At 43.8% G+C, this 21979-nt stretch overlaps 2 protein-coding genes and 4 non-coding genes across 7 annotated transcripts in view; 2 read left to right on the top strand and 4 right to left on the bottom strand.

Annotated features, from left to right (window-relative positions):
- LOC130092435 (uncharacterized) overlaps positions 1–18234 on the top strand; it is a 48486-nt gene extending 30252 nt beyond the window's left edge. Inside the window, exons 2-5 of one of the 2 annotated variants that reach the window (XM_056260294.1) lie at positions 14978–15686; positions 15781–15852; positions 16749–16817; positions 17812–18234. In XM_056260294.1, the coding sequence (XP_056116269.1) occupies positions 14987–15686; positions 15781–15852; positions 16749–16817; positions 17812–17882 (912 nt within the window). In that variant the 5' untranslated portion in view covers positions 14978–14986 and the 3' untranslated portion in view covers positions 17883–18234. Of the gene's footprint in view, positions 1–14977; positions 15687–15780; positions 15853–16745; positions 16818–17811 lie in introns of both variants that reach the window. The other variant, XM_056260293.1, reaches the window with a different exon arrangement.
- Positions 6202–6273, bottom strand: trnag-ucc (transfer RNA glycine (anticodon UCC)). Its single transcript has one exon. It is a non-coding gene; the product is annotated as a tRNA-Gly (tRNA).
- trnag-ucc (transfer RNA glycine (anticodon UCC)) lies at positions 7326–7397 on the bottom strand. Its single transcript has one exon. It is a non-coding gene; the product is annotated as a tRNA-Gly (tRNA).
- Positions 11857–11928, bottom strand: trnag-ucc (transfer RNA glycine (anticodon UCC)). The gene has a single exon. It is a non-coding gene; the product is annotated as a tRNA-Gly (tRNA).
- Positions 13381–13452, bottom strand: trnag-ucc (transfer RNA glycine (anticodon UCC)). Its single transcript has one exon. It is a non-coding gene; the product is annotated as a tRNA-Gly (tRNA).
- On the top strand, positions 17981–21752 carry LOC130092581 (uncharacterized). Its single transcript, XM_056260483.1, has 7 exons — positions 17981–18009; positions 18343–18420; positions 18517–18621; positions 18744–19962; positions 20107–21190; positions 21294–21366; positions 21484–21752. The coding sequence occupies exons 3-7, from the start codon at positions 18609–18611 to the stop codon at positions 21750–21752; spliced, it is 2658 nt and encodes an 885-aa protein (XP_056116458.1). The 5' UTR covers positions 17981–18009; positions 18343–18420; positions 18517–18608.
- The last annotated feature ends 227 nt before the right edge of the window (positions 21753–21979 follow it).

Here is a 21979-nt window from a genome sequence, read left to right on the forward strand (position 1 = left end):
CATTGGAAAGAACAACATTTTTGGCTTTAATTCAATTCAATTCAATTCAAATTTATTTGTATAGCGCTTTTCACAATACATATTGTTTCAAAGCAGCTTTACAGAAAGTGCATTTCAGAAATGTACATAGAAGAATATAGTTAGTTAATCATCATGTATTAATTTAGGGCATAACATATCGCCGGCGTTGAGTCGTCTCTTCACAGGCGTCGAGTCGTCTCATCGCAGGTGTTGGGGCATCTGAAGTCTCCGTGAGAGGCTGGATACAAACTGGAGCTGACGAACGCTATTTACCTCGGGACTAGCGTCCCGAGATAACAGCAGAAAAACAGATGGGAGATAATTAGCGTAGCTGCTGTTCATAATATTAATGCAGTCGATCTGATTCAACAGTGGTATAAAAGGTAAGCATTATGTGAATGCTTGGCTGAAGAGATGCGTCTTTAATCTAGTTTTGAACTGGGAGAGCGAGTCTGAGCCACGAACAGTATCAGGAAGGCTATTCCAGAGTTTAGGAGCTAAATGTGAGAACGCCCTCCCTCCTTTAGTGGACTTAGATATCCTAGGAATGACCAGAAGCCTCGAATTTCGGGATCTTAAAGAACGCGATGGATTGTAGGGCGATAGAAGGTCCATTAAATACACAGGAGCTAAACCATTTAGGGCTTTATAGGTCAGTAGTAGTACTTTGTAATTGATACGGAACTTAATAGGTAACCAGTGCAGAGATGATAAAATCGGTGTTATATGATCATATTTTCTCGACCTAGTAAGAACTCTAGCGGCTGCATTTTGGACTAACTGTGGCTTGTTTATTGAGGATGCAGGACAACCAGCTAATAAAGCATTACAGTAATCTAGTCTCGAGGTCATGAATGCATGAACTAACTTTTCTGCATCAGAAACAGATAGCATGTTACGTAATTTAGCAATGTTTCTAAGGTGGAAAAAAGCTGTTCTTGTAACATACGAAATATTATTTTCGAAAGACAAGTTGCGGTCTAGTATAACACCCAGGTATTTTACTGTAGTCGATAAGGTAACAGGACATCCTTCTAAATTAAAGTTGTATTGTAAGAGATTTTGTGGGTAGTTTTTTGGACCAATAAGTAATACCTCAGTTTTATCTGGATTTAGTAGCAGGAAATTACACGTCATCCAGCATTTTATATCTTTAAGACATTCTGTCAATTTAGATAAGTTAGTGTATTCATCTGGTCGTGATGCAATATATAATTGAGTGTCATCAGCATAGCAGTGGAAATTAATTCCATGTTTTCTTATAATATTACCAAGTGGCAGCATATATATTGAGAATAGCAGAGGGCCTAACACCGATCCTTGCGGCACTCCATAGTCTACTGACGTTATCTTTGATTTTTCCCCATTTAAACAGACAAAATGGTAACGGTCCGATAAGTACGATCTGAACCAGCTTAATGCCTGTCCCTGAACACCAGTGTAGTTTTGTAGTCGATCCAGGAGTATTTTATGATCTATAGTGTCGAACGCAGCGCTAAGATCGAGTAGAACTAGTATTGAGATACAGCCTTGGTCAGAAGCTAAAAGTAAATCATTTGTAATTTTAACTAGCGCAGTTTCTGTGCTATGATGCGGTCTGAATCCTGACTGAAATTTTTCGTATATCTCATTTTCTTGCAAGAAAGAACACAATTGAGCGGACACAATTTTTTCTAGTATTTTAGACATAAATGGAAGATTTGAAATGGGTCTGTAATTTGCTAAGTTATTTTGATCTAATTGCGGTTTCTTAATAAGAGGTTTTATTACTGCCAGCTTGAATATTTTTGGAACATGACCTAAAGATAAAGACGAGTTAATAATATTGAGAAGAGGCTCTTCCACTACAGGTAACACTTCTTTCAGTAGTTTAGTGGGTATTGGATCTAATAAACATGTTGTTGGTTTAGATGCAATGATAAGTTTATTTAGCTCTTCCTGTCCTACAGTTGTAAAGCGGTGTAGTTGTTCTTGAGGGACGATAATTGAGGCTGAATCACAAGACACCATAGAGGATTGTACATTTACAATTGTATTTCGGATGCTTTCTATTTTCTCATTGAAGTAATTCATAAAATCATTACAACTATACTGTAACGGAATATTTTGCTCTGGTGATGTCTGTTTATTTGTTAGTCTAGCCACGGTGTTAAATAAAAACCTTGGATTATGTTGGTTATTTTCTATTAGTTTGCGGAGATGCTCTGCCCTGGCTGCTTTTAGAGCCTTTTTATAACGTGACACACTGTCTTTCCACGCGATTCTAAAGACCTCTAAATTAGTTTGTTTCCATTTACGCTCTAAGTTACGAGTTTCTCTCTTGATAGCATGTGTAGTACTATTGTACCATGGTGCTTTAGTTTTCTCTCTAACCTTTTTCAATCTAATTGGTGCAACAATATCTAATGTACTAGAGAAAATGGTGCTCAAACTGCTGGTCATTTCCTCTAGTTCATCTGTTTGTTTGGGTTCACTGAGCAGCTGAGATAGATCAGGTAAGCTATTTGAGAATCTATCTATAGTGATTGGAAGGATTGTTCTGCCTGGTCGATAACGCGGCGCAACATGACAAATTTCAGCAGTACGTATTATACAAGTTACCATGTGATGATCAGTGAGATCGTCACTTTGCGGTATAATATCTATATCGGTTGGATCGGTTCCATATGATATAATTAAGTCTAGTGTATGATTTAGACGGTGAGTGGGACCACTGACGTTTTGCTTGACCCCAAAGGAGTTTAATAAATCTGTAAACGCAGTCCCTAACGCATCATTTGTGTTATCTACGTGTATGTTAAAATCTCCAACAATTATTGCTTTATCAACATTGACCAATAGATCTGAGAGAAAGTCTGCAAACTCTTTTAGGAAATCAGTGTAGGGCCCTGGAGGTCTATATACAGTAGCCAAGGCTAGAGATAATAGGGATTTCTTTCTTACATCTAAGAGCGTAACATTTAGCACAAGTACTTCAAACGAATTAAACCTGTGACCTGTTTTCTGAGTAACATTAAGAATATCTCTATAGATTGTTGCAACACCGCCGCCACGACCGATCAGACGGGGCTCATGCTTATAACAATATCCTGACGGAGTAGACTCATTTAGACCGAAATACTCATTTGGTTTAAGCCAGGTTTCAGTAAGGCAAAGTACATCGAAGCTATTATCTGTGACCATTTCATTTACAATAACCGCCTTAGGTGTGAGCGATCTAATGTTTAGAAGACCTAGTTTTAGAAATTGTTTTTGTTCACTGATATTTAGATTTTCTGGTTTAATTACAATAAGATTTTTCCTAGATCCTACACTACATTTATTGTTTGGCCTCACTAGACGAGGAATAGACACAGTTTCTATATAATGTTCTACACTACTTATATCAATTAAGTTGGGACAGCAAAGACTGTGAATTGGACTTTGACTTACTAGTCAGATGGTGTGCAACGTCTTGGAGATGTTGTCCGACAGAACAGCCGCTCCGGCTCTGCTGGGGTGCAGGCCATCAGCACGGTAGAGCCTAGGTCGCTCCCAGAACAGATTCCAATTATTTACAAAGAGCAGTTTCTGTTCATTACACCATGACATTAACCATTCATTTAGAGCAAATAGTCTACTGAACCTTTCTTGTCCTAGTCGGTACGTGGGAAGCGGTCCAGACACGATGATCGTTGCCTCAGGCGCTGTGTTGCGTACCGCCTCGATCAGGCTCCTGTAGTCCTTCTTCAGAACCTCCGTCTGCCGCAGCCTGATGTCGTTCGTTCCCGCATGGAGGACAACGGCTCCGACGCGCTCGTCACCGTTCAGAATCTCGGGAACCTGTGCGGCGACATCAAGAACACGAGCACCAGGAAAGCAGTGAGTGCGCACCTTACCCTTACCTGAGGAAGCGCGGACATGACGGACCATGGAAGTGCCGATGATCACGGCGTCGTCGCGTTCCGACTCGTGAAGAGGGGAGAAGCGGTTCCAGGTGGAGATCTCGAAGACCGGGAGGGGCGGAGAGGCTCTTGCTCTGGTCCTGGCTCGTGTCTTCCGCTGTGGGATCACCCAGGGTCCATGGTGTTGTGTAGGTGCCGGAGTGAATGAAGCCAGAGATGATCGCGTCCTCCTGGGCAGAGAAACGCACGGAGTAGAGGAAGTCGGAGTCAAAAAGTTACTAACCACTGACTTGTGAGCATCGGCGCGTGACGTTTCAAGCGCTGATCGCCGATCCCGCAGCTCGGCTTGCCTCTCCAGCAGACCACGGATCTGTTTCTCCACCGATTCCAGTTCCAATCGTACCGACATCAGCTCGAATGTGTCCTCACCTGCACTCAGAGGTAACGTTAGACACACATCCGATATGTTCGCCATTATAACAGATGAACAGTAAATTAGCAGTGATACTACCAATATCACTACTAATTTAGGACTGGAATGCTGGATATAACCTGTATCCTTTCAGTGAAACGGGTGTAAAATCAGACGCTCGATAGGCGCGAGCCCACGCGTGAAATGCTAACGGGCTAAAGGCTAGTAGCCGAGATTCGCAAAGTTGGATCTAAGTAGCGATATCAAAGCAATCCGATTGTTTTTTTTATAGGGAATAGTATCGAGGATAGGTTCACACGATATAAAAATAGAAAGTGCTTGTTAATAAATGAGTGGTAAAGAAGAAAATCAAGGATTAATGAATCAATTCGACGGAGCTCTAAACACAAACAAACACCGCCCGCGCATGCGCACTATCAGTCTATCTAAAATTAAAAAGCACTATCACTATCACTATCACAAGCACTATCACTATCTTTAAAGCATGATTTAAAAAGAAATGTGGCAAATGTTATACAAAACATATACCGTCATTAATTATCATTTGAATATTGACAACATTAAGCTACATTTGAAAACATAATTGTGTATAAAGAGGCATGCTGTTTTGACCAATATTAATCTCTCTAGATTTAAAGATAGTCAAATTAACTATAACAAACAGGTTAAACAAGCCATAGCTTACTTTTAGACGTGGTGAATGAAGTTCGACTGTTCGAGGTTGTGATGGTCGTCCGATATCCCTTGCCAGTTATTATGCGTACAAAAAATCTTCTTGCATGAATATGGTCATTTTCTAGTGTTTATATCCAAAAAGATACGATGCAGGGAGATGTTTTTGTATTTAGCGCGCTCAGCGCGATGTAGGCTATTTCTGGACTTGTGCAGCGTCACGCAATCGCGCAGAATCTGATGACGTCAATGGTTCCGTTGCTTTCATTTTGTTTATCAATGGATGTTGCGATGATTTATATAAAAATGTATATCAAGTCATACAGTTCAAGTCAAGTCAAGTCTCAAGTCATTGGATCTCAAGTCAAAGTCAAGTCGAGTCATTTTTTTAATTTAGTCAAGCAAGTCTCAAGTCCTTAAATTTGCGACTCGAGTCTGACTCGAGTCAAGTCATGTGACTCGAGTCCCCCATCTCTGCCTTTACTGCTGCCCAAAGACCCATGCAAAAGTTTTGCTCCAGCCACGAGTTAAATGAGGAGTTGGCCAGGGGCCCCGGACGACTGTTTTAACGACAGCTTGAGCAAAAGGCGATGCGTTGGCCGGGAATCGAACCCGGGTCAACTGCTTGGAAGGCAGCTATGCTCACCGCTATACCACCAACGCAGGCGGTTGGGCATAGACTGGATGCCGGGTTGTGCGGTCAGCAAGAATGCTGGCAACACATTAGTAGCTGGCAGGAACCGAAACTCTCTTTGTTTGGGCCCGGCACTGGAAAAAAACGCATGAACTTTTTGACCGGACCTACCAGGCTCTTTATTAAAAAAGCAAGCTCTCTAATTTAATAACGTAACCCGTTTTACACAGACACTTCATATTTAAATGGTATTAGAATATTCGTTTGGCTTCACTGGCTTCTGTGAAGCGATGACCTAAAATGACGCATGAGGCCGTTCCTGGTCGGGGGGCGCTGATCGGGGGCGACTACCTGTCTCTGCAACTCCTCGTTAGTATAGTGGACAGTATCTCTGCCTGTCACGCGGAAGACCGGGGTTCGATTCCCCGACGGGGAGACCTAGTCCTTTACTGCTGCCCAAAGACCCATGCAAAAGTTTTGCTCCAGCCACGAGTTAAATGAGGAGTTGGCCAGGGGCCCCGGACGACTGTTTTAACGACAGCTTGAGCAAATGGCGATGCGTTGGCCGGGAATCGAACCCGGGTCAACTGCTTGGAAGGCAGCTATGCTCACCACTATACCACCAACGCAGGCAGTTGGGCATAGACTGGATGCCGCCTTGTGCGGTCAGCAAGAATGCTGGCAACACATTAGCAGCTGGCAGGAACCGAAACTCTCTTTGTTTGGGCCCGCACTGGAAAAAAACGCATTAACTTTTTGACCGGACCTACCAGGCTCTTTATTAAAAAAGCAAGCTCTCTAATTTAATAACGTAACCCGTTTTACACAGACACTTCATATTTAAATGGTATTAGATGATTTGTTTGGCTTCACTGGCTTCTGTGAAGCGATGACCTAAAATGACGCATGAGGCCGTTCCTGGTCGGGGGCGCTGATCGGGGGCGACTACCTATCTCTGCAACTCCTCGTTAGTATAGTGGACAGTATCTCCGCCTGTCACGCGGAAGACCGGGGTTCGATTCCCCGACGGGGAGACCTAGTCCTTTACTGCTGCCCAAAGACCCATGCAAAAGTTTTGCTCCAGCCACGAGTTAAATGAGGAGTTGGCCAGGGGCCCCGGATGACTGTTTTAACGACAGCTTGATCAAAAGGAAATGGGTCGGGCATAGACTGGATGCCGCCTTGTGCGGTCAGCAAGAATGCTCGCAACACATTAGCAGCTGGCAGGACCCGAAACTCTCTTTGTTTGGGCCCGGCACTGGAAAAAAACGCATTAACTTTTTGACCTGACCTACCAGGCTCTTTATTAAAAAAGCAAGCTCTCTAATTTAATAACGTAACCCGTTTTACACAGACACTTCATATTTAAATGGTATTAGATGATTTGTTTGGCTTCACTGGCTTCTGTGAAGCGATGACCTAAAATGACGCATGAGGCCGTTCGTGGTCGGGGGGCGCTGATCGGGGGCGACTACCTGTCTCTGCAACTCCTCGTTAGTATAGTGGACAGTATCTCCGCCTGTCACGCGGAAGACCGGGGTTCGATTCCCCGACGGGGAGACCTAGTCCTTTACTGCTGCCCAAAGACCCATGCAAAAGTTTTGCTCCAGCCACGAGTTAAATGAGGAGTTGGCCAGGGGCCCCGGACGACTGTTTTAAAGACAGCTTGAGCAAAAGGCAATGCGTTGGCCGGGAATCGAACCCGGGTCAACTGCTTGGAAGGCAGCTATGCTCACCACTATACCACCAACGCAGGCGGTTGGGCATAGACTGGATGCCGCCTTGTGCGGTCAGCAAGAATGCTCGCAACACATTAGCAGCTGGCAGGAACCGAAACTCTCTTTGTTTGGGCCCGCACTGGAAAAAAACGCATTAACTTTTTGACCGGACCTACCAGGCTCTTTATTAAAAAAGCAAGCTCTCTAATTTAATAACGTAACCCGTTTTACACAGACACTTCATATTTAAATGGTATTAGATGATTTGTTTGGCTTCACTGGCTTCTGTGAAGCGATGACCTAAAATGACGCATGAGGCCGTTTCTGGTCAGGGGGGCGCTGATCGGGGGCGACTACCTGTCTCTGCAACTCCTCGTTAGTATAGTGGACAGTATCTCCGCCTGTCACGCGGAAGACCGGGGTTCGATTCCCCGACGGGGAGACCTAGTCCTTTACTGCTGCCCAAAGACCCATGCAAAAGTTTTGCTCCAGCCACGAGTTAAATGAGGAGTTGGCCAGGGGCCCCGGACGACTGTTTTAACGACAGCTTGAGCAAAAGGCAATGCGTTGGCCGGGAATCGAACCCGGGTAAACTGCTTGGAAGTCAGCTATGCTCACCACTATACCACCAACGCAGATGGTCGCGCATAGACTGGATGCCGCCTTGTGCGGTCAGCAAGAATGCTCGCAAGACATTAGCAGCTGGCAGGACCCGAAACTCTCTTTGTTTGGGCCCGGCACTGGAAAAAAACGCATTAACTTTTTGACCTGACCTACCAGGCTCTTTATTAAAAAAGCAAGCTCTCTAATTTAATAACTTAACCCGTTTTACACAGACACTTCATATTTAAATGGTATTAGATGATTTGTTTGGCTTAACTGGCTTCTGTGAAGCGATGACCTAAAATGACGCATGAGGCCTTTCCTGGTCGGGGGGCGCTGATCGGGGGCGACTACCTATCTCTGCAACTCCTCGTTAGTATAGTGGACAGTATCTCCGCCTGTCACGCGGAAGACCGGGGTTCGATTCCCCGACGGGGAGACCTAGTCCTTTTACTGCTGCCCAAAGACCCATGCAAAAGTTTTGCTCCAGCCACGAGTTAAATGAGGAGTTGGCCAGGGGCCCCAGACGACTGTTTTAACGACGGCTTGAGCAAAAGGCAATGCATTGGCCGGGAATCGAACCCTGGTCAACTGCTTGGAAGGCAGCTATGCTCACCACTATACCACCAACGCAGGCGGTTGGGCATAGACTGGATGCCGTCTTGTGCGGTCAGCAAGAATGCTGGCAACACATTAGCAGCTGGCAGGAACCGAAACTCTCTTTGTTTGGGCCCAGCACTGGAAAAAATACGCATGAACTTTTTGACCGGACCTACCAGGCTCTTTATTAAAAAAGCAAGCTCTCTAATTTAATAACGTAACCCGTTTTACACAGACACTTCATATTTAAATGGTATTAGATGATTTTTTTGGCTTCACTGGCTTCTGTGAAGCGATGACCTAAAATGACGCATGAGGCCGTTCCTGGTCGGGGGGGCGCTGATCGGGGGCGACTACCTTTCTCTGTTACTCCTCGTTAGTATAGTGGACAGTATCTCCGCCTGTCACGCGGAAGACCGGGGTTCGATTCCCCGACGGGGAGACCTAGTCCTTTACTGCTGCCCAAAGACCCATGCAAAAGTTTTGCTCCAGCCACGAGTTAAAGGAGGAGTTGGCCAGGGCCATACTAGGGCCATTTTTTCACCACATTTTGAATTTTGGGTGTATATTAATTCTGCTGGCATTTTTGGCCACCAAACCCTGATAACATTAAGAGAAACATAAACGACAAAACAAACGACAGTTTTCTATATTGTTTTTCGTCATTGGAAAGAACAACATTTTTGGCTTTAAAGCATGATTTAAAAAGAAATGTGGCAAATGTTATACAAAACATATACCGTCATTAATTATCATTTGAATATTGACAACATTAAGCTACATTTGAAAACATAATTGTGTATAAAGAGGCATGCTGTTTTGACCAATATTAATCTCTCTAGATTTAAAGATAGTCAAATTAACTATAACAAACAGGTTAAACAAGCCATAGCTTACTTTTAGACGTGGTGAATGAAGTTCGACTGTTCGAGGTTGTGATGGTCGTCCGATATCCCTTGCCAGTTATTATGCGTACAAAAAATCTTCTTGCATGAATATGGTCATTTTCTAGTGTTTATATCCAAAAAGATACGATGCAGGGAGATGTTTTTGTATTTAGCGCGCTCAGCGCGATGTAGGCTATTTCTGGACTTGTGCAGCGTCACGCAATCGCGCAGAATCTGATGACGTCAATGGTTCCGTTGCTTTCATTTTGTTTATCAATGGATGTTGCGATGATTTATATAAAAATGTATATCAAGTCATTCTCGAGTCATACAGTTCAAGTCAAGTCAAGTCTCAAGTCATTGGATCTCAAGTCAAAGTCAAGTCGAGTCATTTTTTTAATTTAGTCAAGCAAGTCTCAAGTCCTTAAATTTGCGACTCGAGTCTGACTCGAGTCAAGTCATGTGACTCGAGTCCCCCATCTCTGCCTTTACTGCTGCCCAAAGACCCATGCAAAAGTTTTGCTCCAGCCACGAGTTAAATGAGGAGTTGGCCAGGGGCCCCGGACGACTGTTTTAACGACAGCTTGAGCAAAAGGCGATGCGTTGGCCGGGAATCGAACCCGGGTCAACTGCTTGGAAGGCAGCTATGCTCACCACTATACCACCAACACAGGCGGTTGGGCATAGACTGGATGCCGGGTTGTGCGGTCAGCAAGAATGCTGGCAACACATTAGTAGCTGGCAGGAACCGAAACTCTCTTTGTTTGGGCCCGGCACTGGAAAAAAACGCATGAACTTTTTGACCGGACCTACCAGGCTCTTTATTAAAAAAGCAAGCTCTCTAATTTAATAACGTAACCCGTTTTACACAGACACTTCATATTTAAATGGTATTAGATGATTTGTTTGGCTTCACTGGCTTCTGTGAAGCGATGACCTAAAATGACGCATGAGGCCGTTCCTGGTCGGGGGGGGGGGCTGATCGAGGGCGACTACCTGTCTCTGCAACTCCTCGTTAGTATAGTGGACAGTATCTCCGCCTGTCACGCGGAAGACCGGGGTTCGATTCCCCAACGGGGAGACCTAGTCCTTTACTGCTGCCCAAAGACCCATGCAAAAGTTTTGCTCCAGCCACGAGTTAAATGAGGAGTTGGCCAGGGGCCCCCGACGACTGTTTTAACGACAGCTTGAGCAAAAGGCAATCCGTTGGCCGGGAATCAAAACCAGGTCAACTGCTTGGAAGGCAGCTATGCTCACCACTATACCACCAACGCAGATGGTCGGGCATAGACTGGATGCCGCCTTGTGCGGTCAGCAAGAATGCTCGCAACACATTAGCAGCTGGCAGGACCCGAAACTCTCTTTGTTTGGGCCCGGCACTGGAAAAAAACGCATTCACTTTTTGACCTGACCTAGCAGGCTCTTTATTAAAAAAGCAAGCTCTCTAATTTAATAACTTAACCCGTTTTACACAGACACTTCATATTTAAATGGTATTAGATGATTTGTTTGGCTTAACTGGCTTCTGTGAAGCGATGACCTAAAATGACGCATGAGGCCTTTCCTGGTCGGGGGGCGCTGATCGGGGGCGACTACCTGTCTCTGCAACTCCTCGTTAGTATAGTGGACAGTATCTCCGCCTGTCACGCGGAAGACCGGGGTTCGATTCCCCGACGGGGAGACCTAGTCCTTTACTGCTGCCCAAAGACCCATGCAAAAGTTTTGCTCCAGCCACGAGTTAAATGAGGAGTTGGCCAGGGGCCCCGGACGACTGTTTTAACGACAGCTTGAGCAAAAGGCAATGCGTTGGCCGGGAATCAAACCCGGGTCAACTGCTTGGAAGGCAGCTATGCTCACCACTATACCACCAACACAGGCGGTTGGGTATAGACTGGATGCCGCCTTGTGCAGTCAGCAAGAATGCTGGCAACACATTAGCAGCTGGCAGGAACCGAAACTCTCTTTGTTTGGGCCCGGCACTGGAAAAAAACGCATGAACTTTTTGACCGGACCTACCAGGCTCTTTATTAAAAAAGCAAGCTCTCTAATTTAATAACGTAACCCGTTTTACACAGACACTTCATATTTAAATGGTATTAGATGATTTGTTTGGCTTCACTGGCTTCTGTGAAGCGATGACCTAAAATGACGCATGAGGCCGTTCCTGGTCGGGGGGGGCGCTGATCGGGGGCGACTACCTATCTCTGCAACTCCTCGTTAGTATAGTGGACAGTATCTCCGCCTGTCACGCGGAAGACCGGGGTTCGATTCCCCGACGGGGAGACCTAGTCCTTTACTGCTGTCCAAAGACCCATGCAAAAGTTTTGCTCCAGCCACGAGTTAAATGAGGAGATGGCCAGGGGCCCCGGACGACTGTTTTAACGACAGCTTGAGCAAAAGGCAATGCGTTGGCCGGGAATCGAACCCGGGTCAACTGCTTGGAAGGCAGCTATGCTCACCACTATACCACCAACGCAGGCGGTTGGGCATAGACTGGATGCCGCCTTGTGTGGTCAGCAAGAATGCTGGCAACACATTAGCAGCTGGCAGGAACCGAAACTCTCTTTGTTTGGGCCCGGCACTGGAAAAAAACGCATGAACTTTTTGACCGGACCTACCAGGCTCTTTATTAAAAAAGCAAGCTCTCTAATTTAATAACGTAACCCGTTTTACACAGACACTTCATATTTAAATGGTATTAGATGATTTGTTTGGCTTCACTGGCTTCTGTGAAGCGATGACCTAAAATGACGCATGAGGCCGTTCCTGGTCGGGGGGGCGCTGATCCGGGGCGACTACCTATCTCTGCAACTCCTCGTTAGTATAGTGGACAGTATCTCCGCCTGTCACGCGGAAGACCGGGGTTCGATTCCCCGACGGGGAGACCTAGTCCTTTACTGCTGCCCAAAGACCCATGCAAAAGTTTTGCTCCAGCCACGAGTTAAAGGAGGAGTTGGCCAGGGCCATACTAGGGCCATTTTTTCACCACATTTTGAATTTTGGGTGTATATTAATTCTGTTGGCATTTTTTGCCACCAAACCCTGATAACATTAAGAGAAACATAAACGACAAAACAAACGACAGTTTTCTATATTGTTTTTCGTCATTGGAAAGAACAACATTTTTGGCTTTAAAGCATGATTTAAAAAGAAATGTGGCAAATGTTATACAAAACATATACCGTCATTAATTATCATTTGAATATTGACAACATTAAGCTACATTTGAAAACATAATTGTGTATAAAGAGGCATGCTGTTTTGACCAATATTAATCTCTCTAGATTTAAAGATAGTCAAATTAACTATAACAAACAGGTTAAACAAGCCATAGCTTACTTTTAGACGTGGTGAATGAAGTTCGACTGTTCGAGGTTGTGATGGTCGTCCGATATCCCTTGCCAGTTATTATGCGTACAAAAAATCTTCTTGCATGAATATGGTCATTTTCTAGTGTTTATATCCAAAAAGATACGATGCAGGGAGATGTTTTTGTATTTAGCGCGCTCACCGCGATGTAGGCTATTTCTGGACTTGTGCAGCGTCACGCAATCGCGCAGAATCTGATGACGTCAATGGTTCCGTTGCTTTCATTTTGTTTATCAATGGATGTTGCGATGATTTATATAAAAATGTATATCAAGTCATTCTCGAGTCATACAGTTCAAGTCAAGTCAAGTCTCAAGTCATTGGATCTCAAGTCAAAGTCAAGTCGAGTCATTTTTTTAATTTAGTCAAGCAAGTCTCAAGTCCTTAAATTTGCGACTCGAGTCTGACTCGAGTCAAGTCATGTGACTCGAGTCCCCCATCTCTGCCTTTACTGCTGCCCAAAGACCCATGCAAAAGTTTTGCTCCAGCCACGAGTTAAATGAGGAGTTGGCCAGGGGCCCCGGACGACTGTTTTAACGACAGCTTGAGCAAAAGGCAATGCGTTGGCCGGGAATCGAACCCGGGTCAACTGCTTGGAAGGCAGCTATGCTCACCACTATACCACCAACGCAGATGGTCGGGCATAGACTGGATGCCGCCTTGTGCGGTCAGCAAGAATGCTGGCAACACATTAGCAGCTGGCAGGACCCGAAACTCTCTTTGTTTGGGCCCGGCACTGGAAAAAAACGCATTAACTTTTTGACCTGACCTACCAGGCTCTTTATTAAAAAAGCTAGCTCTCTAATTTAATAACTTAACCCGTTTTACACAGACACTTCATATTTAAATGGTATTAGATGATTTGTTTGGCTTAACTGGCTTCTGTGAAGCGATGACCTAAAATGACGCATGAGGCCTTTCCTGGTCGGGGGGCGCTGATCGGGGGCGACTACCTATCTCTGCAACTCCTCGTTAGTATAGTGGACAGTATCTCCGCCTGCACGCGGAAGACCGGGGTTCGATTCCCCGACGGGGAGACTTAGTCCTTTTACTGCTGCCCAAAGACCCATGCAAAAGTTTTGCTCCAGCCACGAGTTAAATGAGGAGTTGGCCAGGGGCCCCGGACGACTGTTTTAACGACGGCTTGAGCAAAAGGCAATGCGTTGGCCGGGAATCGAACCCGGGTCAACTGCGCGGGAGCCGAAAATGGCTAAGCTTAACTTCTCTTAACTTTTCCCATTCATTCTCTATGGTAGTGCTTAACACTACGGATGCAATATACTTTTGGCCACACTTAGACTTCATGGCGCTGTTTCGTTTTTCCGTGGCGGGGAATTTAAGAAGCGTAGTGTCATCTGTCAATCATTCGCAGTGGAGGAGGGGAGACCCGTTTTACGATCGGAGATATTTGTTTACCGAATTGTCAGCAAATTGTTTTGGGTTTTTTCAACAAATATTTACAGTCTAAATTACCTTCAGACAGATTTTACCGAATTGTCAGCAAATTGTTTTGTTTTTTTACAACAAATATTTACATTCTACACTAACGTTACCTTCAGACGGATTTTACCTCAGGTGACCGCATATACATTATTATTCATATATTTTATCGTTTAAATTGCATGTATATTATCATGTTATCGTATTGTTAATTGTGTTGAATTGTTTGTGACGTTAAGAAACCCAGTAAACCAAACTCCTCGTTGTAACGTTAAATACAGCTGTTATTTTATAAGAGTATCTTTGTTTGTAAAGGTGAATGTTTCATCATTGATTTCTTACTATGGACTCAAATAAAATGTTTAAAATATATATGATAACAGTGCAGTGTGATGTAGTACTTTTAATGTAATATATAGTACACACAAATATATTACATTTAAATTACAAAAAAAAATGTGCAATTTAATGATATATTATATGAATAACATTTTATTATGATAAAATAGATCAATAAACACAATAATAGTGTCAAAGAGGATATTGTGCAATTAATATGAATTTGTATTTCATAATAAAATGGTTCATTGAATTGTTGTTTTATTTATTAAGAAATAAGATAATTTAAATCAGAATAGAAGTGTGTTAATTAATTAAGTGTGTTAATGCAACAGACCATAAACACTAATCAGCTCTTTGTGAATGTATATGTACAGCACAGCAGGATGAAGGTGAAAGTGATCTTCCCAGGCAAGATCAAAGTGTGCTTCAGGAAAGGACCGACTGGATATCTGAGACAAGATCCCTCAGATGAAGCCAAGAGGATCAAAGACAACCCCAATCTCCAGGACAAATCAGACCCTCAAAGGGAAGACAAGGTAAAGGAGAATGCCCGCTCTGTTGTCTTCATGAGAGGAGGAGATGTGTCAGACAGAAAAGAGGTGCTGGGAGAGTATGTGCTTCAGTTTGGAAAGTACAAAGGCAAGTCATTCCGGTGGCTACTAGAGAATGATGTAGGCTATACCATATTCTTGACTAAGAAGGTTGAGGAGGAGGAGAGAGCCGGACAGTTTAAACCAGAGGGTCCCAAGAAGGACAGCCTACTTTCATTTCTTGAGTACAGTAATAGCTTCCAGGAAATCGAGGACCTCCTAAAGTATTTAACTGGAAGATCAGTGGCACCACCTGTGAAGAATGAAGATGACAACTTGGTTGGCTTTGGAATTAATGCAGAAAAGACTTGGAGGGATGTTTGGGAGAGCAGAGCAGATGGATATGCTGCATTCATCCTCCAGAAACAGTGTGTCCCAGGCAGCAAAATGTATCGGCTGCAGCTGTACCTCACTCAGAAAAAGAGCCAGCTTCAGAGTGTTTCAGCGGAACCTGCTTCCGCTGGCCTTACAGCATCTGCCTCTCATCCTCCAGGTTTGTTGACAGTACATATAAGGTCATGTTAAAATATATGTAAATGTGGGATGACATATGATTCGCATCTTTGCTTTTATGCTTTGTTTTACAGAAATGGAGGATGATGAAGAATTGGAGAGAATGATGCTTTCTATATCCCCATCCAAACTCCAAGCCCAACTGAGTAAGAAAACCTCACACAGACAATTTTTTGGATCAGTAAGATTTGTTCTACTAAGTCTGTTCTACTCACCAAGGCTGTATTTATTTGATTAAAAAAAACAGTCAAAATTGTGAAATATTATTAGAATTCAAAATAGCAGTTTTCTATGTGTATATATTGTAGAGTGTAATTTATTCCTGTGATCAAAGCTGGGTTTTTCAGCATCATTACTCCAGTCTACAGTGTCACATGATTCTGATGATTTGATGCTCAAGAAACATTTCTCATTATTATCATTGTCAACAATAGTATTATTGTTACAGTATTACAGTAGAACAAATAGTTATTTACATTTTTATTTCAGGATTCTTTGAAGAATAGAAAGTTCAAAAGAACAGTATTTATCTGAAATAGAAAGCTTTTGTCACATTAAACACTACCGTTCAAAAGTTTGGGGTCAGTAAGAATTGTTAGTTATTTTTTGGGGGAAAGAAATACAATAAATAAATACTTTTATTCATGAAGGATGAATTAAATTGATCAAAAGTTACAGTAAAGGCATTTATAATGTCACAAAAGTTTCTATTTCAAATTAAAGCTGTTCTTTTAAACTTTCTATTCATCAAAGAATCCTGAAAAAAAATGTACACAACTGTTTCCAAAACTTTTGACCGGTAGTGTAGGTGCATGTGTGCTCACACGCACACACACACACACACACACAGTATTTATTGTGACTGCTATATACATATTTTTGATATCATATTCTGAATGTACACTCGTATGAATGTGGAGTCGGGGTACTGCTGTAAAAGAGCTTAATGCTCAGTCAATTTTCCCTGAATAAACAACAGTTGATGATATTTATAATTCCATCCTTTCATACCAATCCTTGGTTTGTTCTTTTTCCATAGAAGTGGAGGAAGGTGAAGAATTGGGGAGGATGATGCTACCCACTCTTTCATCTAAAATTCCAGGCCAACTGAGTGAGAACCACATACATGCACATACATGCTCTATCAAACTGCATTCATTTCCATGAAACATCATTACATTTTTATTCAGCGTTATTCAAGATGGTAAATGTTTGGGATGTTACATTGTTTCTGCGCTGTGCACTCAGGTTCACGAGATGTTGGAGTCCCTATGGCCAAAGGTCCTATTCTGAATGCACACTGGGGATGATTCTGACTTCAATCAGGATTATCCATCCAACACACTGTCAAATCACTGTTTGTTTATTAGGCGTGATCAGGCCTGTTCTAATGCCCGTAAATTATTATACTACAGTTTTTTCAAATTGATTACACACTAAAGGTGGAACTTGAGGCCCACTCAGTAAAACCATTCAGTCATGTACCTAATCTTCAGACCAAGTCTGCAAAACTGCAAGCACATTATACGCTTATACGCATTACACGCAATTGAAAAACAAACTTTTACATACATATGTAATACTTATATATGCACACACAAACACACACACACACACACACACACACACATACAGTGCTTTAGAAATAAAGTTGACTTTCTGACTTGGCTTGTATGCATATTCAATGTGTGTAAACTGTATACTGAATATACATACAAGCTACAGTATAGATTTTCGCAGCAGCTTCACAATAGTAACAAATTCAAAACAAATGATGCTGTAAAGCAGCTCTAACAAGCCAATTGCGACATTATTCAGCTCAAGTCACTTCAGTGTTGATTCAGTTTCAACTCAATTCAAGATTCAGATCAATTGTGCATATATACTGTATATACAGTGTATTTGTGCACATACATGTACGTGTGACTCCTGTACACACCACTGTATACTGAACAAGCAAAAGACACGTAGCAGTGTTTTACATTTTTCACATCTTTGTGTAGTTTGGTGTGTACTGTACTTTAACAGTAAAGGGTTTTATATGTCATTGTGTCTGTTTATGTTGTAATTGCTTGAAAGTTAAATTATCTTTACTATGCTTTCAGGTTCAGAAGTTGTTGGAGTCCCAGTGGTCAAAGGTCTTGTCTACTGCATGCTAGGGATGATTCTGACATGAATCAGGATTATCTGTTCTACATTGATTTGTTGCTGTTTGTTGGTTAGGCCACGTTCAGGCCTGTTCTAATTCTTGTGTTCAATTGTTCTACTAACATTTATAAGGCATTTATATCTCATCATTGAGGGTAAGTACAGAGTTCTTGTTTTGCATGTTTTTTTGCATGCTATACTTTAAAGGTTTGGTATGTACCAAAATGCAGAAGTACAGCAAAAGTACAAATATGTATTAATTTGGACTAGAATGATGCATCCGTTTTGATACATGAAGCTGTAGAGTACTCATGCAATGTAGTACTCATGTAATGGTAATGCATTAACATACCACACCTTTAATATTATAAAGAGTCTTGACATGTGTTTTATGGGTTTGCATGCATTTACATTACTACGTAATAACACATTTATTAAGGGACAGTACTACAGGGTATTTAGAATGACATTACATTTTTCTGTGTTAGGGAGGCGTAAACCACCAGCAACACTCCTAAAACCAGTCCGGCCTGATGAATATAGTGCTACTGCATCTCCACATCCAGGTTAGTATATGGACGTGTACACATGCCGACTCTACTGTAAGGATATGCCTGTTTCTGATCAGTGTTATTGTTTTTCACCAATTCCATTCACTCCAGTGAGGGTTCTTTTGCCAGTACCTCCAGAGTTGCTTGAATTGGGGTTATCGACAAGCAAGTCCACATCGCCTTTGAGACCAGTGCAGGAAACCATGCTCTGTCAGTGTAAGGACTTAATGTAACATAATATTACTTAATACAATTTAAAACAGATTTAACCTATTTAACAAATGTAATGCTCATCTATGACTAATGTCAACCATGTTGTCCTGCAGCCCTCCTCCCAGTGACCTCTGCACAGTCTACAGTCTCTACTCCTCCCTCAGGCCCCCCTGCAGCTGCTGTCCAGTCGAGACTCCTTGCAGCCTCTACTCCGCCCACAGCACTCCCTGCAGCCTCTGCTGGGTACCCCTCAACTCAGTTGGAGGAGAAGCCAGCACTTCCACCACTGCCAGGCTATGAGCAGGATGTAAGCCAATGGAACTGCTCTCACCAGCAGAGAATCTGGATGAAAACAGAAATGGAAAACTTGGGACTGTGGCCAGGCTCTAGACTGGTGAGACATCCAATGAACATGATCTCCTTGTGGCGTTACCCACCTCAGCCTGAGCTTATTGATGCTGTCTATAAGCTGCCATCACCAAAATACTTTCAACTTCATCCATTCTTCATTTGGAAACCAGAGCACACCATTATGGAAAGAGTCCGCAACAACTACACTCTGCCATGTCTGAACGGCTGTCCGAATCCTCAAGTTGTCTCATCAGGAGTTGGACGACCCCGTGTCATTATTGGTACAAGCAGCCAGTACTACATGCTGGCCTCTCGGCTCAGCTGTAAAGTCTGTAAAAAGTACTGGTTTGCAGACAAACCCCAATGGATAGAGATGCTGCCAAGTCGATTCTGCAACATTTTTCCAGCTTTTCTGACGCACAAGAAGGCCATATGTAAGACTGTGATGGATGAGTTGCGGCGCACAGCAAAGTCTCCCAATGATATGGCCAATCAGTTGAACGAAGCTCTCCACCTCAGGTATGAGCGTGCACACCTGGCTTACCTGTCCACTGTTAAGAATGTGCTGGATGGAGACAGTGGACTTTATGGTCAGCAGACCATCACAGGGGCACTAAGAGCAACAAATACTCCTGCTCCATTTGGTGGGTATGGTGATGTGGACGGCTGGTTTGGAGTAACAGTCTCACCCCACTACTTGGTTGACTGCCTCATTCAGGAGTACCATAGGCAGGAGAGCACACTCAATCTGCTCCTTCAAGGCACATTTGGACAGGTATTAAGGGCTGACCATACCCGCAAGGTGGCCCGGAAGGTTGTGCTTGCATCCGGTACTATGTCGTCATACGCTGTGATGAATGAAAACTGGATGATCTTGTCCTGGGTGATGCTGCAGTCTGAAAGTGATAAATCCCTGCAGCCAATGTATGAGGGGCTGTCCCGTCGTTACATTTTTGCAGGACTGCCAAAAGCCAACTACCAGTGGGTTGACAGGTAAGAACCAGCCATCACATTTTCCTTCCCACCTACAGTATATTATATTTGTAAAGTAAACAAAATATAGTATAGCAAATACATGTATCCTATTTATTTGAATGTTTAATATTTTAAATATACTTCTCTTTGTGTGTGGAACAGAGATTGCTGTGCTGCCTTCAGGATCCCAAACCCTGATCCCCAGGAGCACCTCCTCTGGGATTCTTGGAAGACCACTGAGGCTATAGTGACTGCGGCTACCTCTGGGCATCTCATCAACACCTGTGCCTCCCGCAAAGAATATAATAGCAACATCAACATCAAGCTGGACTTATTCCACTGCATGCGGCGATTCTCCAGAGAGTGTACTTCAGAGCACCATCCACTGCACAGTGCTTTCTGCAAGTTTCTGTCAGCAGCTTTTAGTGTTGTGGACCAGACGGACCTACAGAGACTGAAGCAGGCTTATGTCTTCTGTGGAATAGTGCCTGCAAATCCAACAAAGAAGCACATCAGGGAGCACTGTCGCACTAGGGTCCCACACCCCAAAGAGCTGCTGGAGAGAGTGGAGAGCGTTCTCCAAAGATTCTTTTTAGAATGCGATCCTGATGGTGGGCCACTGTTCAAACCATCGATGTTGAAGGTGTGGAGGATTCAGCGAGTCCACATCCTCAGAGGCTGCCTCAGTGACCCAGAGATTGAAGAGGGGATCCTCTATAGGCATGGTGGAACGGTCCAGCTGAACCATGTGAAGGGGGAGGCGGCAGCTGTACCCGTGTGGATCCCTGTGAGAGGCACCTCTCAGCAGGAGGGGTTCCATTTCCATCAGGCGAGATGGGTCACAGGCACTCAGGTATCCACAGAACTTTTCCAGGCGCAGGGCATGATTGGAGTGGCTCGCTGGAATTTCCAGCGCCTTGTGGACCTGAAGCAGCCTGGAGTGAAGCTGCCTGCAGTCTTTGATCCTGTGCTGATCATGGAACTGAACAAGCTCTCAGACGTGGTGACAGGCCAGGCCAAGTACCCTGCCTTACTTGTCTCACAGACAGACACCAGAGAAAGGTTTGGACTGCAGTATGTGGAGCCTGGTTGTCGTCCTGTCCCCCTAGACTGGGACAAGCACAAGTCCCAGAAGGTACCTGTTGCAGGGGAGGGAGAGCATCAGTCCTCACAGCCGTCTGCTCTCAGTGAGATCTTCCCACCTGATGACACACCTGAGGAGGTGAGGGAGGAACACTTTGCTCAGGTAAACTTGACTGTTGTACTTACAAATATCCCCAATCACTAAAATACAAAATCTAACTATGTAATTACTGATTGTAACCTAAATTAATTACCCTATGCTCCAGGATGACATCTTTGGTGTGGCTTCTCCTGGCTCACAAACAATGATCCAGCCTGCACAGCCCACCAATGTAAAAGGTGATTCAGCTCACATCGTCATCCCTTAATTATTCATTATTTATATGAATACTACAGATATTTCAGAGATAAAAGGGAAAATTATTTAATTTTCCTGTCCCTTTTCCTCTCTTTTAGATGAGATGACGCCACCACTGCCCTTTGCTCCCTCTCCACGAGCTGCTCGCACAGGTTCTATCAAGGCAGGGGGTCTACTTTTTGTCCTGGACCATTTTCGGTGGACACAGCCCATGAGGGATTCCATTGATGGCCTTCTGGCAAAGTACCATGGGCAGAAAGACCTTCTCACCCAGGTGGATGCGGAGTATGCTGCCCTTGTGCAGGCTGCCTCCAGGGATCCAAAGAGATTGTGGAGAAGCAGCAGCAACAGCAACAGCCTGTTATAAAGAGGACACGGAACTGTCTTGCATGTGGCCAGCCAAAGTCACGTTACCTTGGTGATGGATCCTCCATTCATTTTTTTTATCAGTCTGGGAGCGTGAAGTACTTTTACTGCTCTACAAAGGTATACCAGATGTATGCAGCGGAAGGCCTCACCAATCCTCGAATGCCGTTTGCTGACTTTGCTGAAACACCTTTTTTTAATCAAGAGCTACAGGCCGCAAAGCAGCGC

The sequence above is a fragment of the Rhinichthys klamathensis genome, unplaced genomic scaffold (assembly GCF_029890125.1).
Source record: "Rhinichthys klamathensis goyatoka isolate OS25496 unplaced genomic scaffold, OSU_Roscu_1.1 h1tg000176l_1, whole genome shotgun sequence".
NCBI classification, from domain to species: domain Eukaryota; kingdom Metazoa; phylum Chordata; class Actinopteri; order Cypriniformes; family Leuciscidae; genus Rhinichthys; species Rhinichthys klamathensis.

What these genes read in the sequence shown, in the direction of transcription:
- LOC130092581 (XM_056260483.1), top strand. An exon ending in AACTACCAGTGGGTTGACAG is followed by an intron (nt 19,963 to 20,106) that starts GTAAGAACCAGC and finishes TGTGTGGAACAG; the next exon opens with AGATTGCTGTGCTGCCTTCA. An exon ending in ACAGCCCACCAATGTAAAAG is followed by an intron (nt 21,367 to 21,483) that starts GTGATTCAGCTC and finishes CCTCTCTTTTAG; the next exon opens with ATGAGATGACGCCACCACTG.